General features: G+C 41.5%; 1 protein-coding gene across 6 annotated transcripts in view; it reads left to right on the top strand.

Annotated features, from left to right (window-relative positions):
- Positions 1–3,121: 3,121 nt before the first annotated feature.
- The window catches only part of Nbas (NBAS subunit of NRZ tethering complex), a 283,532-nt gene continuing 270,528 nt past the window's right edge, over positions 3,122–16,125 (top strand). For all 6 annotated transcript variants that reach the window (XM_052186094.1, XM_052186091.1, XM_052186093.1 and 3 more), the window contains exons 1-5: positions 3,122–3,249; positions 11,885–11,939; positions 13,609–13,645; positions 14,586–14,663; positions 14,987–15,034. In XM_052186094.1, the coding sequence (XP_052042054.1) occupies positions 3,136–3,249; positions 11,885–11,939; positions 13,609–13,645; positions 14,586–14,663; positions 14,987–15,034 (332 nt within the window). In that variant the 5' untranslated portion in view covers positions 3,122–3,135. The remainder of the gene's footprint in view (positions 3,250–11,884; positions 11,940–13,608; positions 13,646–14,585; positions 14,664–14,986; positions 15,035–16,125) is intronic.

Raw genomic sequence — 16,125 nt, 5'->3', positions numbered from 1 at the left:
TCCCTTGCCATCCAAACACCTGCTGTGTGCTGCCCTATGAAGAAAAGAACAGATGGATCTTAAGAACCATGTTTATTTGTTTGTTTGTTGTTTAAAGGCTCTCTACATAGCTCAGGCTTGTTTTGAACTTAGGGGCATCCTCCTGTCTCCATCTCCCAAGTGCTAGGATCACAGGTGTGAGCCACTATGCCTGGCTCAAACACTGCATGAATTTTGGTCTGTTGTGATGGAGTTTTGTAAGTCTCAGGTTTCTATCTGTGAATGGATGTTCACAATTCAAGCCCAAGAAAACATCCTTCATGTACTATAGCTGTATGATGAGGTGATAGAAAAAATAGAAGGAACAGAAGGAACCCCATTGTCTGTCAAAAGGAAAGAAAAGGAAGAGGTTGGACATAGAGAGGTGTTTATAGTTGAAGGTGGGTGCTGTTCTGAGGTACTGTATAAGACCAGTGGGAACCCTAACATTTTCCCTACCAAGAGTTCCTACCTCTTTGTAGTGTACAATGTGCTAGGTGAGAATGTGCTAGGTGCTCTTTGCATCTGTGTGACTTGTTATACTGTATGGAGTAGGAACAGAAAATGCTGGGGTTTGCTTGTAGTTGAGAGCTTGATGAAAAGACATCACTGCTGTAGAAGAAATACTCTTTGAGTATGTAGAAATGAGTGATTTGAAAATCTTTGTGTAGTGAGAACTAGACAAATTACAGATGCAAGAGGTTTGCTTGCAACCGGGAGTTCTAAGGTTGCAGGGGCAAAACACTAAGTTTGTCTAAAAAATTGTTTTTAAAAATTCTTTATTCAAAACACACACACACACACACACACACACACACACACACAATTCTTTTTATGTGCTTTAGTGTTTTACCTGCATGAATGTCTGTGTGATAGTGTGTTGGATCCAGGAGTTACAAACAGATGTGAGCTGCCATGTGGGCGCTGGGAATTGAGTCATGGTTGTGGAGGTTTGAATATGCTTTGCCTGGGGAGTAGCACTATTAGGAGGTGTGGCCTTGTTGGAGTAAGTTGGTCACTGTGGCTGTGGGCTTTAAGCCTGGAAGCTGCTCTTCTCCTAGCAGCCTTCAGATGAAGATGTAGAACTCTCAGCTCTTCCTGCACCATGCCTGCTTGGATACTGCCATGCTCTCACCTTGAGAATAATGGGCTGAACCTGTGAACCTGTAAGCTGGCTCCAATTAAATGATATCCTTATAAGACTTGCCTTGGTCATGGTGTCTGTTCACAGCAATAAAACCCTAAAACAGTGGAAGGACTCTGGAAGGACAGCCAGTGTTCTTAACTGCTGAGCCATCTCTTCAGCCTCTCAGAAGTATAAATTTTGTCTCTTGCCCTGTGCTTGGTATTGTTATAAACACTGAGGACACAGTGAGCTGTGAAATGAATTTATTATACATGACGGCATTGCCCTCTTCTGGGTAAGAGTTTACATTTTGGAGCATGAGGACAGACTGCACACAAGTAAAATAAATAATACATCACAAAGCATATCCAATGATGACAAATGTTGTGTTAAACAAACAAACAGACAACCTGAGCAGACATGGGGAGGGCTGGGAAGCTGGAGTATGAGGAAAGTGATTGTGAACTGAGACACGAGCCAGTGTCTTTGAATTATTCACATATCCTGCATCTCTTGGGTTGCTTCAATAAATATATCTAAAACTGACTATTTTCTAGACAAGAGAAATTAATTGCTGACAGTTCTTGAGGCTAAGAAATCCAAGATCCCAAGATCAAAGCACAAAATTTGGCGTCTAGTGAGAAGTCTATTCCACATATATTACACTTTCTTCTTGTGTCGTTACATAGTCGAAAGGATAAAAATATCCATCAACTGTTTTGCATGTTTGCTGTGTGTGTGTGTGATGTATGTATGTGTGTGTGTGTGTGTGTGTAGCAAAAGTTTAGCTGTGAGAGTGCAAGGTGAGGATGAACTTGGAGAGACATGGGAACTATTAGACATGCTCCAGTTGTTCCTTTTGATTACACCTAATGCACTGAGATGGTTATTCTACTGCACAGTTTCTGAAAGATATTGTGCTTCTTTTTAATCCAACAATGTGGTCATGCAGGTCATAATTGACTCTACTCACAGTAAAGGGCCTTCCAAAGACAGGCAAGTGTTGAATGAATGAATAAATGAACAAGCCAGACATTGATGTAAGTTTCCCCTCGAGGGACTCCTCAGGCTGTCCTATCCTTTATTGTCCTCCACACCCTTTCTCAGCTTGACCTCTCTTTATCCACCCTGTCTTTCATCGCAACTTAATCTTTCTATGCCTTTGTGTACCACATTTCTCTCTAACTGAAATATTCTTTCCTGATCTCCAGTGGACCCAATTTGTACCTACAGTTGAAGGCCCAGGGCTGGGCCTGATGGCACATTATCTATACTCTGAGTACTGGGGAGGCTTAGGCAGGAGGACTGGGTCTGAGGCTAGTCCATGCTGTATAGTGATTTCTAGGGCATCCTCTCTTACACAGCTGACAAGCTACACCCTCACTGTTTTTTTTTTTTTTCCCTAGGTGCCTAAAACAACCTTCTTGTGATATTTAACCGTTAGCTTATTCTGCTGAACTGGATAACCCCTTGGTGCATTTAAAGTCCACTGTCTGAACCCTCCCTTTTTTTTTTTTTTTAATTTATTTTTCTTTGAGATAGGGTTTCTCTGTGCAGCCCTGGCTGTCTTGGAACTCACTATGTAGACCAGGCTGGCCTCGAACTCAATAATCCGCCTGGCTCTGCCTCCCAGAGTGCTGGGATTAAAGGCGTGTGCCACCACTATGTTTGGGGAAGGGTAAGTATGTGAACACCAGCACTCTGGGAGGTTCTTGCACCTTTACTTTGTAGAAGCTGACTGGGTAAGAAAAGTTCAGTGACTTGGCTCATTTCAGGCACAAACAAGCAAAGAATGGACCAGGGTACAAGACTTATCTCAGACAGGACGTGGTCATTCTCCTATCCACAGAATCATTAAGTTTGGCATTCCCTTTCAGCTCTTAATTAATTCATTTCACTCTCTGCCAATCACTAGCGGCCGCGTCCAGGAAAGTTTGACCTGCGCGAGGCGCCGTAGTTCCCCTCCCTCTACCACTCTGTTCCCGCCCAGCATGGCGGCCCCCGAGACAGCGCCGGCTTTGAGTCCAGGCTCTGCAGACGAGGAGGAGACGATTCTCTATGACTTGCTGGTCAACACCGAGTGGCCACCCGAGACGGAAGTGCAGGTGAGCCGGGCTCTCTTTTTAAGGCTGTAGGCAAGGCGCGGGCGCGAGGCGTATAGAGCCACGTCGCGCTGCCACGCAGTGCAAGTAGAGCGGGGATGGCAGCTGTGCTGTCTCCTGGCAACGGCGGGGCTGCTGGGTCTGGGGCTCGCTGAAAGGTGTCTGTGTAGTCAGCCCTGGCCCCGAATTCGGCAGGGTATCCCGACTCAGGGTGTCACCTCGGCACGTCAGTGTCACTCTTCTTCCCTAGGTCCTTGTCATATCCGGACTTGCCTTGTACTCTTGTTGCCTGTGGCGGGAGAATTTCGCAGGACTCTACCGTCTTTTAAAAATCTCAGTAATAGTCATTTACTAGCGTGTGTGTGTGTGTGTGTGTCCGTCTGTCCGTCTGATTTTCTGTCTCTGTCTGTCTCGGTGTGTCTGTCTGTCTGTCTGTCTGTCTCTCTCTCTCACCCCAGATTTGGTGCAGGCTGCTGAGCATTCAGAGTGTTTTCATGGACCTTACAGTATGGAGGAGAGACAACCAGTCCAGTGAACTTTTCTCACTACCAAACCCGAAGTGCTGTCTGAGTAAAATACCAAGGGAGTGAAGAGAAAGAAGCTGCGGTTCTCCAGTTCTGCTGGAGACAAAGTTATCATGTTTGTCAACTTAAGGACCTAGGAGTTACTAGTTTCCTAGGGAGAGCTTTCCGGTCATAGGGTGAAAACCAGGAGCCTAAGGCCCATTTACTTGACAATTACTGTATCACGTACCTGGCATGTTAGGCCCTGAGGAAGTAGTACAGTTAAAAAGGACCTTGATTAAAGATTCTTGAGTCTGGCACACCATCTTTTCCGAGTATTTATTCTGCTTGTCTTGAATTAGGCCTTGTAAAGGCAGAAATCTGCATATATTGTTATCAGTTTCTAATGAGTGATTAGACATTTCGTAGAGTATAAAAATTAAGAGGCCATTGCTGCTGCCTTTAAGTTGTATAAAGATCTCTAACATTTCTGAAAAGTCTGTAATAATATCTCAGAATGCTTAACACTATACACTGGTTTAAAAAAACAGCACAGAGTCAACTTATATTGAAACCTCAAATGTCTGTAATAATTTCTCTGAATGCTTAGCACTATACACTGGCTTAAAAAAACAACACAGTCAACTTATATTGAAACCTCATTGTACTCTGCCTTCTCTTATCTCTCTTCATTATTGATTTCTGCATCTGTTTTCTACAGCTGTTGACCTATAAGCTCTGCCTCTGATTCACTTTATATCCCTACACTGTGCCAAATTGTTCCCTGATGATTCCTTCATGTTTGTTGAGCGAGCGTCTTAGAGAATAATGTATCTGTTCTTACTAATGTCTTTATTCATTTTATTCTTGCTAGTACTTTAAAGCACCTTACTCACTGTATTTGCTATTCTTTATTCTACAGACAGTGGCATTCAGCTTATGTTTATGGAATCTAATTAATGTAGAGTAGTTACATGTCTGTGTTTTGTTAATAACATTGTCTCCATGGATACACAATAGATAATCACTTTTCCTCTGAGTGAAATCTGTTTTTGGTCTCTGAACCCAACCTGAATAGACTGCATTGACTGGGCAATTAGTATAGTCTTTGCTCAAACCCAGAACCGTTGAACGTCATCAGCAAGTTCTCTACCATTTAGACACAGCTCACTCCTGCCCCTGTGGTTCTTGTCTTTTTATTGGTGTTTTGATTTGGAAACAGTTTCTAACCTTGCCTTGGGGTTTTCTGACATGTATCCATAAGCATAATTCTCACTCTTATTTTCACTAAACACAGTCCAGGTGTTCTCAACCTATGAGAAGTTTTAAAATACTGATACTGGTATTCAGTTCTCCAGATATAAGTAGAGAAGTATACATTTAAATGTTTCAAGTATTATAAAATTCTTTTTTTTTTTTTTTTTTTTTTGTGGTTAATTGCATCTACTTTTTTTTTTTTTCTTTAAAATTTTTTATTACATTTTTTTTTATTTGATATAATTTATTTACATTTCAAATGATTTCCCCTTTTCTAGCCCCCCCCCCACTCCCCGAAAGTCCCGTAAGCCCCCTTCTCTTCCCCTGTCCTCCCTCCCACCCCTTCCCAGTTCCCCGTTCTGGTTTTGCCAAATACTGTTTCACTGAGTCTTTCCAGAACCAGGGACCACTCCTGCTTTCTTCTTGTATCTCATTTGATGTGTGGATTATGTTTTGGGTATTCCAGTTTTCTAGGTTAATAACCACTTATTAGTGAGTGCATACCATGATTCACCTTTTGAGTCTGGGTTACCTCACTTAGTATGATGTTCTCTAGCTCCATCCATTTGCCTAAGAATTTCATGAATTCATTGTTTCTAATGGCTGAATAGTACTCCATTGTGTAGATATACCACATTTTTTGTATCCACTCTTCTGTTGAGGGATACCTGGGTTCTTTCCAGCATCTGGCAATTATAAATAGGGCTGCTATGAACATAGTAGAGCATGTATCCTTATTACATGGTGGGGAATCCTCTGGGTATATGCCCAGGAGTGGTATAGCAGGATCTTCTGGAAGTGAGGTGCCCAGTTTTCGGAGGAACCGCCAGACTGCTTTCCAGAGTGGTTGTACCAATTTGCAACCCCACCAGCAGTGGAGGAGTGTTCCTCTTTCTCCGCACCCTCTCCAACACCTGCTGTCTCCTGAATTTTTAATCTTAGCCATTCTGACTGGTGTAAGATGAAATCTTAGGGTTGTTTTGATTTGCATTTCCCTAATGACTAATGAAGTGGAGCATTTTTTAAGATGCTTCTCCGCCATCCGAAGTTCTTCAGGTGAGAATTCTTTGTTTAACTCTGTACCCCATTTTTTAATAGGGTTGTTCGGTTTTCTGGAGTCTAACTTCTTGAGTTCTTTATATATATTGGATATTAGCCCTCTATCTGATGTAGGATTGGTGAAGATCTTTTCCCAATTTGTTGGTTGCCGATCTGTCCTCTTGACGGTGTCCTTTGCCTTACAGAAACTCTGTAACCTTATGAGGTCCCATTTGTCAATTCTTGCTCTTAGAGCATACGCTATTGGTGTTCTGTTCAGAAACTTTCTCCCTGTACCGATGTCCTCAAGGGTCTTCCCCAGTTTCTTTTCTATTAGCTTCAGAGTGTCTGGCTTTATGTGGAGGTCCTTGATCCATTTGGATTTGAGCTTAGTACAAGGAGACAAGGATGGATCAATTCGCATTCTTCTGCATGCTGACCTCCAGTTGAACCAGCACCATTTGTTGAAAAGGCTATCTTTTTTCCATTGGATGTTTTCAGCCTCTTTGTCGAGGATCAAGTGGCCATAGGTGTGTGGGTTCATTTCTGGATCTTCAATCCTGTTCCATTGATCCTCCTGCCTGTCACTGTACCAATACCATGCAGTTTTTAACACTATTGCTCTGTAGTATTGCTTGAGGTCAGGGATACTGATTCCCCCAGATTTTCTTTTGTTGCTGAGAATAGTTTTAGCTATCCTGGGTTTTTTGTTGTTCCAGATGAATTTGATAATTGCTCTTTCTAACTCTGTGAAGAATTGAGTTGGGATTTTGATGGGTATTGCATTGAATCTGTATAGTGCTTTAGGCAAAATGGCCATTTTAACTATATTGATTCTACCGATCCATGAGCATGGGAGGTTTTCCCATTTTTTGAGGTCTTCTTCCATTTCCTTCTTCAGAGTCTTGAAGTTCTTGCCATACAGATCTTTCGCATGTTTGGTAAGAGTCACCCCAAGATACTTTATACTGTTTGTGGCTATTGTGAAGGGGGTCATTTCCCTAATTTCTTTCTCAGCCTGCTTATCCCTTGAGTATAGGAAGGCCACTGATTTGCTTGAGTTGATTTTGTAACCTGCCACTTTGCTGAAGTTGTTTATCAGCTGTAGGAGCTCTCTAGTGGAGTTCTTTGGGTCACTTAGGTAGACGATCATGTCGTCTGCAAATAATGATAGTTTGACTTCCTCCTTTCCAATTTGTATCCCTTTGACCTCCTTATGTTGTCGAATTGCCCGAGCTAGTACCTCAAGTACAATATTGAAAAGATAAGGAGAAAGGGGGCAGCCTTGTCTGGTCCCTGATTTCAGTGGGATTGCTTCAAGTTTCTCTCCGTTTAGTTTGATGCTGGCTACCGGTTTGCTGTATATTGCTTTTACTATGTTTAGGTATGGGCCTTGAATTCCTGTTCTCTCCAAGACTTTAAGCATGAAAGGATGCTGAATTTTGTCAAATGCTTTTTCAGCATCCAATGAAATGACCATATGATTTTGTTCTTTGAGTTTGTTTATGTAGTGGATTGTATTGATGGATTTCCGTATATTGAACCAACCCTGCATTCCCGGGATAAAGCCTACTTGATCATGGTGGATGATCGTTTTGATGTGTTCTTGGATTCGGTTGGCAAGAATTTTGTTGAGTATTTTTGCATCGATGTTCATAAGGGAAATTGGTCTGAAGTTCTCTTTCTTTGTTGGATCTTTGTGTGGCTTTGGTATCAGCGTAATTGTGGCTTCGTAGAAGGAATTGGGTAGTGTTCCTTCTGTTTCTATTTTGTGGAATAGTTTGAAGAGTATTGGTGTTAACTCTTCTTTGAAGGTCTGGTAGAATTCTGCACTGAAACCATCTGGTCCTGTGCTTTTTTTGGTTGGAAGACTTTCTATGACTCCTTCTATTTCTTTAGGCTTTATGGGACTGTTTAGATGGTCTAGTTGGTCCTGATTTAATTTTGGTATTTGGTATCTGTCAAGGAAATTGTCCATTTCCTCCAGATTCTCCAGTTGTGTTGAGTACAGGCTCTTGTAGTAGGATCTGATGATTTTTTGGATTTCCTCAGTTTCCATTGTTATGTCTCCCTTTTCATTTCTAAGTTTGTTAATTTGGATACTTTCTCTGTGCCCTTTGGTCAGTCTGGCTAAGGGTTTATCTATCTTGTTGATTTTCTCAAAGAACCAGCTCCTAGTTTTGTTGATTTTTTGTATGGTTCTCTTTGTTTCTACTTGATTGATTTCGGCCCTGAGTTTGATGATTTCCTGCCTTCTACTCCTCCTGGGTGAAATAGCTTCTTTTTGTTCTAGGGCTTTCAGGTGTGTCATTAAGTTGGTAATGTATGCTCTCTCCATTTTCTTTTTGGAGGCACTCAGGGCTATGAGTTTTCCTCTTAGCACTGCTTTCATTGTGTCCCATAGATTTGGGTATGTTGTGTTTTCATTTTCATTGTGTTCTAAAAAGTCTTTAATTTCTTTCTTTATTTCTTCCTTGACCAAGGTGTCATTGAGTAGAGTATTGTTCAATCTCCACGTGTTTGTGGGTTTTCTGTTGTTTCTGTTGCTATTGAAGACCACTTTTATTCCATAGTGATCAGATAGGAGGCATGGGATTAGTTCTATCTTTTTATATTTGTTGAGGTCTGTCTTGTGACCAATTATATGGTCGATTTTGGAGAAGGTACCATGAGGTGCTGAAAAAAAGGTATATTCTTTTGTTTTAGGATAGAATGTTCTATATATATCAGTTAAATCTAATTGGTCCAAAGCTTCAATTAGTTTCATTGTGTCCTTGTTTAGTTTCTGTTTTCCTGATCGGTCCATTGAGGAAAGTGCAGTGTTGAAGTCACCAACAATTATTGTGTTAGGTGCAATGTGTGCTTTGAGTTTTAATAAAGTTTCTTTTATGAAAGAGGGTGCCCTTGCATTTGGAGCATAGATGTTCAGGATTGAGAGTTCTTCTTGTTGTATTTTTCCTTTGACCAGCAAGAAGTGTCCCTCAGAGTCTCTTTTGATGACTTTGGATTGAAAGTCAATTTTATCTGATATTAAAATGGCTACTCCAGCTTGTTTCCTGAGACCATTTGCTTGTAAAATTGTCTTCCAGCCTTTTACTCTAAGGTAGTGTTTGTCTTTGACCCTTAGGTGTGTTTCCTGTAAGCAGCAAAATGTAGGGTCCTGTTTACGTATCCAGTCAGTTAGTCTGTGTCTTTTTATTGGGGCATTGAGTCCATTGATGTTAAGAGATATTAAGGAATAGTGATTGTTACTTCCTATCATTTTTGACGTTATTTTTTAAATTTGATTGCTTAACTTATTTGGGTTTGATGAAAGGTTACTATCTTGCTTTTTTCAGGGTGGAGTTTCCCTCCTTGTATTGGTGTTGTCCTCCTATTATCCTTTTTAGGGCTGGGTTTGTGGATAGATATTGGGTGAACTTGGTTTTGTCGTGAAATATCTTAGTTTCTCCATCTATGGTGATTGAGAGTTTTGCTGGATATAGTAGTTTTGGTTGGCATTTGTGTTCTCTTAGAGTCTGCATGAGATCTGCCCAGGACCTTCTAGCCTTCATAGTCTCAGGTGAAAAGTCTGCTGTGATTCTGATAGGTCTTCCTTTATATGTTACTTGGCCTTTTTCTCTTACTGCCTTTAGTATTCTTTCTTTGTTTAGAACATTTGGTGTTTTGATTATTATGTGACGGGAAGTATTTCTGTTCTGGTCCAGTCTGTTTGGAGTTCTGTAGGCTTCTTGTATATTCATGGGCATCTCTCTCTTTAGGTTAGGGAAGTTTTCTTCCATAATTTTATTGAAGATATTTGCTGGCCCTTTAAGTTGTAAATCTTCACTCTCATCTATGCCTATAATCCTTAGGTTTGGTCTTCTCATTGTGTCCTGGATTTCCTGGATATTTTGGGTTACAAGCTTTTTGCACTTTGCATTTTCTTTAACTGTTGAGTCCATGGTTTCTATGGAATCTTCAGCATCTGAGATTCTTTCTTCTATCTCTTGTATTCTGTTGTTGATATTTGCATCTCTGTCCCCTGATTTCTTCCCAAGGCTTTCTATCTCCAAAGTTGTCTCCCTTTGAGTTTTCTTAGTTGTTTCTACTTCTGATTTTAGATCCTGGATGGTTTTGCTTAGCTCCTTCCCTTGCATGTTTGTGTTTTCCTGTAATTCTTTAAGAGATTTTTGTGTATCCTCTTTCATGAGCTCAGCCTGTTGACCAAAGTTCTCCTGTATTTCTTTAAGAGATTTTTGTGTTTCGTCTTTCATGACCTCAGCCTGTTGAGCAAAGTTCTCCTGTATTTCTTTAAGTGTTTTTTGCATTTCCTCCTTGTTGGCTTTTGTATTCTCCTGGATTTCTTTCAATGATTTTTGTGTTTCCCTTGCAAGGGCTTCTAACTTTTGATCCATTTTCTCCTCAATGACCTTCATGTGTTCCTGTACCAGCATCATGACCAGTGATTTTAAATCCAAATCTTGTTTTACTGGTGTGATGGGGTATCCAGGACTTGCTGGTAGAGGAGAATTTGGTTCAGATGTTGCCATATTGCCTTGATTTCTGTTAGTGATGTTTCTGCGTTTGCCTTTTGCCATCTAGCTCTCACTGGTGTTACTTGGTCTTGTCAGTGCTGGACTCACCAGTGCAAGCTGCCCCTTCCCCGTTGGCCTCTGGTGCACAGCTTACACTCTGCACTGCCTATAGACAGGGTGCTGTTTTCCAGGCTGTTCAGATCCCAAAGCAGGCACCTGAAGGCTCCCGCTGGGGCCCGCAGGATTTATCGGAGCACACCGACTTTTCCCAGCTGGCCGCCCGGAAGCCCCCACTAGCCTCTTGAGGGACCTGGAGATGTGGCGGCCACCCAGGCTGATCTGAAGCGGAGAGATTTGAGCTGGGGGCTTCTGCCTGAGGCCTTGCCCCAGATTGTGTCTGTGGACCAGGTGGAACCCGTGTGCACCCCCAGGGAGCTCCGAAGGTGAATGTTGCTGTGACCTCCCCTGTGCTCCGCTCACTCCGCTGGGCAGCCGATTTCCCCAACCGGGCTGGCGCACACTAGGTTAGCCTTGTCGCCTGGGCCCTGAGTCCAGGCAAACGCCTGGGAGGCCAAGGTCCGAACAAAGTTCCCCTAGGGCTATGTCTGTTATTTGGGTCCGCCAGGTGACCCGGATGGCGGGCGTGCGCGTCCGCGCTCCGCGAAAGCACCGGGAGAGTCTGTTGTGCTAATAACCTCCTGGACTGGTTGACACACAGATGGCCCACCAAGCCGCCCAGTTCTTGGGGTCAGTCCTGTGCCTTTTGGGGCCTAGACCCCCGTTTTGTTAGCCTCAGGCTACGCTTGTTAGCAGTCTCTGCCCTCCCGAGCACTCTGGCTCCTGTAGGCAAAATGGCGGCGCGTGCACCGGCCGGGGCAAAAAAAAAAACTCCTGGCTGTGTTGGCGCCCCGATGGCCACTCGAACAGCCCAGGGCCTGGGTGCAGGCCAACGCCCGTCTGGCTCAGACCCCTACGGTGTTGGGCCTAGGATTATGTTTGTGTACCTCAGTCTGACTGATCTCTGGAGCCCGGGATCAAGATGGCGGTGAGTCTCTCCTGACTGGCGGGCAGCCGAGTTCTGAAGTGGCTTCCGTGCAGCGAAAGGCTCCGCAGAACCGCAGTTGCTTGCCGCCCGGCTGGTCAGCGAAGGTCAGTGGTCGTGGGCGCAGGGCCTAACTGGACCCTGTGTCGCCTTGGTTCCACTGCTGATGGCCCTTCAGCTGGAGCAGCCACTGCTACCGCCGCCGCCGCCGCCGCCGCCCTAATTGCCGTATTATAAAATTCTTAACTATAAGGTTTTTTTTTTTTTTCTTCTTCTTTCAGCCCAGAGGCAACCGAAAGCATGGTGCATCATTCATCATCACAAAGGCAATGAGAGGTAAAGAGCCTTGTATTTTATGTATTGTATAGCTGGTGGACAGGTTTTTCTCATTTCACAACTATGCAGTTTTAGCCTAGAGATTTAAAAGTGTGCTCTTTAGTATTCTGATAAAGAACCCAATGAAGATAGCTAGCATATATGTTGTTTGAATTTAATTTTATATGTACTTACTTCTGTAAATACATGTATGTATGTATGTATGTATGTATGTGTGTATATTTTTATTCTCACCTATCTTTAATTCAGTCTCGAGCTAAACTCTGGCCTAGGCTTAGAATTATACACATGTTGTACATGGGATGGTGATGAGTAAGCCCAGTGTGAGTCTTGTAAAGACTGTGGGTGTTGATAAGCTTGTGAGAACCATTGTAAGTAAATGGCTTACATACCATTTCAGATATAACTGGTCCAAAATGCTCAACTTAAATATTTGGTTAAAACTGGCCTTCTATTTAACCAGTGATAGACTTTACCTATGAACCAGTAGGAGTCTGAAAAAGAATTGAACATCAGCCTTTTTTGAACCATGAGGGCTTTATAATAACAGATTAATATAGTTCTTTAAGGCTGACAAGTATTTTTTATATTTATTTATTACAGATTATATGTGTGTGTGTGTGTGTGTGTGCGCGCGCGCGCGCGCGTGTGTGCCTGAGTGCATGTGTGTGTACCAAGTGTGTGCAGGAACCTATGGAGGTCTGAAGAGATGTGGAATCCCCTGGAGTTGAAGTTACAGGTGGTTGTGAGCATCATGAGATTGCTGGGAAGTGAACCCAGGTTCTTTGCAAGAGCAGCTAGTACTCTTAACCATTGATCCATCTCCTCAGCCCTCACCTGCAATGTTTAGATGTGAAGATTGTTCACAGTATTCTTTGGGAATGTGACTACCTGCCTTTCTGGCCTCAAAGGTCATCCACATGTTGTATCTGAGTTCCTTATGAAGAGAAAGTTCAATGTAAAGAAATAGAAAACTTGTGACTAGCTATGATTTTATATTAAGTTCTAATGTGTTCAGTTTTCATAATCATAACTGAAGTCTTGGTTTATTTAGAAACTGTATATAACTGATCAAGTAATTGTAGAAAAAATTGAAAGTATAAATATCCACACATTATAATAGAATTTTCTTTATTTTACAACCTAGAGATGATGTTTTTCAGACTTTTCTTCCTTGATGTATGCCTATCTGTATGAACAGGAGTGTGTGTGTGTGTGTGTGTGTGTGTGTGAGAGAGAGAGAGAGAGAGAGAGAAGGAGGAGGGGGAGGAGGAGGAGGATAGTGTGTGAGAGTGTGATGATATAAAACAGTTTTAAACCTGTTTTAAATTTTGCTTTTCACAGACTTCTCCAGTTATTACTTATATAGTGGCTACAATGTTCACATTAATATATTGATTTATATTTTGTACAAATAGTTTTGTTTTAAAGAGCAATTTACTATGATTTCTAGTAATGGCTTGATTTAACATCTCAAAACATTTTAAAATTGTGTAGTTGGGAAACAGTTCAATGTTTTCAAACAACATAAACTTGGATGTAATTATAAGCAATTATATGATCTTGTAAAAGTTATGGTTTTATTAAGTTATGGTTATATTAAGTTGGTTTTATTTTATAAGCTGTTTACAAATACCTCTTAAAGGACAAGTGTTTCTTTTTATTCCAGATCATCTGTTATTTTTGCGTCAGTATATCTGGTACAGGTGAGCCTTCAGTTCCTACAAAGATTACTGTCTTCTGATTATTTAAGGTTTTGAATATCTGCTTCTGGGGAGATGTTGACATCAGGCAGACCTGCTTTTTTGGAAAAGCATTTCAAAGATGTGGTGTAAGCTGATCACACACAGCCCGGAACACTCGCTCGTTCCTACTACCTTAGTCAGTACTGATCATTCGACGACAGCTGATCCCTCCAGCACGTGTGCTCAACAGCCTAGGAAATGCCCCTATGTTGGATCTGTGTGTTGTATATGTTAAGGAACATTTTCGTTCTTATTGTTACATCAACTATAGTCAGTAGTTGAGTTGCTGTGTGTTAGGTCTTCAGATTTTGCTTGTTGCATGCTATTTAATTCTTTGAGTATTGTTATGTTCAACTATGGTGCTGATTTTCAGCTCTAAAAAGGGACAGGGAAATAAGTAATCCAATAAAATGATAGCCTTCTGCATTTAGCAATGTTTGTAGTGGCAATCTCCTAACCTTAAACTTAATAGCTCTAGAGATAAGATAGTCCTAAAATAGAGACCTTTGACCTCCTGTAGAACTACTTGCTCAGTGTTTTCTTTTTAGTTTGTGTGCATGCACATATGTGTATGTATGTGTACATGTGTACGTATGCACACGTGTGAGTATGCATGTATGTGGTGTTTGTTGTGATTTCTGAATATGTAGGGTTTAGTAGTGAAGAGATGAATGAGGAGATTGCTACTTTGATCGTTGTATGGGCTGTTAGTATACCATGGGTGTTTATCCCAAACACCTCATTAAAATTTCAGATATCAAATTAGTAATTTTTGGATTTAGGTTTACTAATATTCAAAATTTATATTCTAATATCAAACCCTCTCTCTATAGATGCAGTTATTACTTACATGTGATTTTCACTGCTCAGTTTTAAGCTAGCTGATATGTTGTGGTTTCAGCCCTGCCCCGTTTTTGCTTCCTGATGGACTGGTCCGCTTGGTCAATAAACAGATAAACTGGCATTTGGTACTCGCAAAGTAAGTATGTGTAAACTCCCCTTAAAATGTTCTAGTTGCATTTTTGTCTAAATCTCAACACAGACATGAATTTTGGGGACCCTTGTAGCTTTCATTTTTGATTTTTATTAAATTCCCTTTGTTACATATGGCCATTGCTTGAACATATGAATTTAAGCTATATTCAGTCATTTCCTATGATTTTATAACTGCATATTCTTTTAATTGTCAAGTCAAAAGGTAGATAATGAAAGCAAAACAAAAAAGCTGACTGTGAAACAATTTCATTCGTGTTGAAGACTCACATACTCACAGTCAGTTTCTCTCCCTTGTCTCCCATGTAGCCACGGCAAGCTTCTGGCCGCTGTCCAGGATCAGTGTGTGGAGATCAGGTAATGCATGCTTCATGTTGTCCATAGACAGAAAAAATCCGTTATGTAACATGAGGGATAAGACTTTAAATATTTTCCAAGGTGGTATATTTGAAGGGGTTTTGTGAAGCGTCGATCACTAACTTAGACAGGGTGCTCCCTCAGAGGAATTTGCTCATTGTGCTTTTCCTGTATGTATCTGTGTACACACACACACACACACACACACACACACACACACACACACACACATACACACACACATTTTACTAAATGAAAATAGTATTCTAGAAGTCTGGAAATAGCTTGTTTGACTAGTTACTGTTGGGCCAGCTGTTTAGAATGATTTAAAGTGTCTTAAGATGTAAAACAAAGGAGGGCTGGAGAGATGGCTCAGCGGTTAAGGGCACTGACTGCTCTTCTGAAAGTCCTGAGTTCAATTCCCAGCATGGTGGCTCACAACCATCCATAATGAGATCTGACGCCCTCTTCTGGAGCGTCTGAAGACAGCTACAGTATACTTATATATAATAAATAAATAAATTAAAAAAAAAAAAAAACCAAAAGATGTAAAACAAAGCCAGACAGCTTTGCAATAATGGCACAAATGTGTCGATCGGATATAGGTCTGGGAAAGACCAAGGTGGCATGATTACTGGATATCTATCATGTCTCGTGTCTGTCAAGACACTCAGTGATGTTATGTTCTCATATAAAATATACCTTTAAGGGTTGGACACATGGCTCAGTGGTTAGGAATACTTCTTGTTTTTGCAGAGGATCTGGTTCTCTTCCCAGGACCTGCCTGGAGGCTTCCTGCTTCCTGTAACTTCAGTTCCAGGGACTCTGATGCCCCGTCTGGCCTCCATCTGTACTGTATGCACATGGTGCACATAAACTCACTCTAGCACACACATAAATAAAAAGTAGTAAAACTTAGAAGTGGTTGCTATGTTGTGAAGTTTGCATCAACACACTAAATATAAGCCATTTCTAATACTAAGGGTCTCCCTCCCTTTTCTTAGGCAAAGCCTACCTATTGATTGTCAGAATCTAAGTAGAAGGCTTGGGTGATGGCTTGCTGTACAATCTAGAGGAGTGGAGTTTGGATT

The sequence above is a fragment of the Apodemus sylvaticus genome, chromosome 6 (genome assembly GCF_947179515.1).
Source record: "Apodemus sylvaticus chromosome 6, mApoSyl1.1, whole genome shotgun sequence".
Classification (NCBI taxonomy): Eukaryota; Metazoa; Chordata; class Mammalia; order Rodentia; family Muridae; genus Apodemus; species Apodemus sylvaticus.
This window is presented reverse-complemented; position numbering and strand designations above follow the sequence as displayed.